Genomic DNA, 2088 nt, shown 5'->3' with positions numbered 1-2088 from the left:
AGGATTTTCGAGCGAGATCGTTGCCAGTGCCCCTGGACTGGCTTGTGCGGGTGGCACATAAAAGACACCATTTCGAGCGTGGCCGTTTTCGTGCGGGTGACACGTAAAAGCACCCACTACACTCTCTGAGTGGTTGGCGTTAGGAAGGGCATCCAGCTGTAGAAACTCTGCCAAATCAGACTGGAGCCTGGTGTTGCCATCCGGTTTCACCAGTCCTCAGTCAAATCGTCCAACCCATGCTAGCATGGAAAGCGGACGTTAAACGATGATGATGATGATGATGATGTATTTATATATGTCTGTGTGTGTGTCTTTGTGTCTTTTGTAAACCTCCACCTCCCCACATTTCAACCACTGGTGCTGGTGTGCATACATCCCTATAACTTAGTGGTTTAGGTATAGAAACCATTAGAATAAATACCAGACTTACAAAGAAAAAAAAAAAACAAGACCCCCCCCCCCAAAAAAAAAAACACGAGTACTGGGGTCAATTCAGTCATTTAAAACCCTTGAAGGTGATGCTCCAGCATGGCTGTAGCCTAATGACTGAAACTTAGTAAAATACAAAATATAAAAGCTACGATCTTTTTATTTATTTATTTAACACAGTGTATCTTGGATGAAATTATCCAATGTGTTTATTTTCCCCCTATCCTTGAATTTTCTCTCCCTATTTCTTTGCAGGCCTTCAACACCTTCATTGATGACGTGTTTGCCTTTATCATTACAATGCCAACAGCTCATAGACTTGCATGTTTCAGAGATGATGTTGTATTTTTGATTTATCTATACCAAAGATGGTGAGTTCATACCTACGTGCTATCTCTCAAAGTTTGGTGGGGTTTCTTCCTGCATCACTTTCCTTCGTTTTTGGTTCTCTTAGCTGCAGTAAGTACATATAACTGAGGGGTGTATATTAGGTGGCTTAGTGGTTAGGATATTTGGCTCATGATTGTAAGGTCATAAGTTCAATTCCTGGTGGTGCATTTTGGTCAGCTTGTGGCTATAGTCAAAGACACTTGCCCAAGGTGTCATGCATTGGAGGACTGAACCCAGAACCATGTGGTTGAGAAGCAAGCTTCTTACCACACAGCTACACCTCTAAAATTCTTTGATAAAAGATAGAAGATTGCTCAAAGTTTGTAAAAAATTCTTATGATATAAAAAAACATACAATTCTTACTGGTTAAGAACAAAGCTTCATAAACATATGTACGAAATCTGAAAGGTTGCTTTGGTGTAGTGGTTAGCACATCTGTTATGTCTGCTGAAGATGTGAGTCCATGTCTTACAGGCAACCTTCAATTGTTTTCCTATCCTTGGGTTAGAACCCAATATTCTATATACTATTATTTATAGTTTTATCTACTTCAAGTCCCACCATTGAAATCATTTATTTCAAGGAAATGAATAGTGAAGGGTTGTTTGGCTCAGTGGTACAGAATGCTCAGCTGGAATTCAAAAGGCACAGAGTTTGATTCTCCATAGTGGCTTCCTGGCTATTTTTTGTCCCCGTAACTTACCAGTTCAGCAAAAGTGACTGATAGAATAAGTATTAGGCTTAAGAAAAAAAAAAGTACTGAGATCAATTTATTTGATTAAAATTCTTCAAGGTGATGCCCCAGCATGGTCACAGTCTAATGACTGAAACAAGTAAAAGACACAAAAAATAAAAAAGTTTCCTATTTATATTTTCCTAAATGTTTAACTTTGAAACAGATTTTTGTTTACGCTATTCAAGTCCTTCAATTTTCTCTGTCCAAAAGGGGTTTTTAGCCCAATGCTGTTATTTTAAGTTTCTCTATGAAGTGTACTAATCATTTCTTATTTAATCTCCAGTGGAACCACTGAAGTGAAAAGATAGAAGAATTATTGTATAAAGATATTTAATATAGGCGCAGGAGTGGCTGTGTGGTAAGTAGCTTGCTTACCAACCACACGGTTCTGGGTTCAGTCCCACTGCGTGGCACCTTGGGCAAGTGTCTTCTACTATAGCCTCAGGCCTACCAAAGCCTTGTGAGTGGATTTGGTAGATGGAAACTGAAAGAAGCCCATCGTATATATGTATATATATATATATATATATAT

General features: G+C 38.7%; 1 protein-coding gene across 1 annotated transcript in view; it reads left to right on the top strand.

The window, feature by feature from the left end:
- LOC106877390 (lipid scramblase CLPTM1L) overlaps positions 1 to 2088 on the top strand; it is a 48072-nt gene that overhangs the window by 42699 nt on the left and 3285 nt on the right. Inside the window, exon 16 of the mRNA XM_014926285.2 lies at positions 685 to 800. Within this exon, the coding sequence (XP_014781771.1) occupies positions 685 to 800 (116 nt within the window). The remainder of the gene's footprint in view (positions 1 to 684; positions 801 to 2088) is intronic.

Source organism: Octopus bimaculoides, chromosome 20, assembly GCF_001194135.2.
Source record: "Octopus bimaculoides isolate UCB-OBI-ISO-001 chromosome 20, ASM119413v2, whole genome shotgun sequence".
Classification (NCBI taxonomy): domain Eukaryota; kingdom Metazoa; phylum Mollusca; class Cephalopoda; order Octopoda; family Octopodidae; genus Octopus; species Octopus bimaculoides.
Note: the sequence above shows the minus strand (reverse complement) of the source record. Positions and strands in the feature narration are given on the sequence as shown.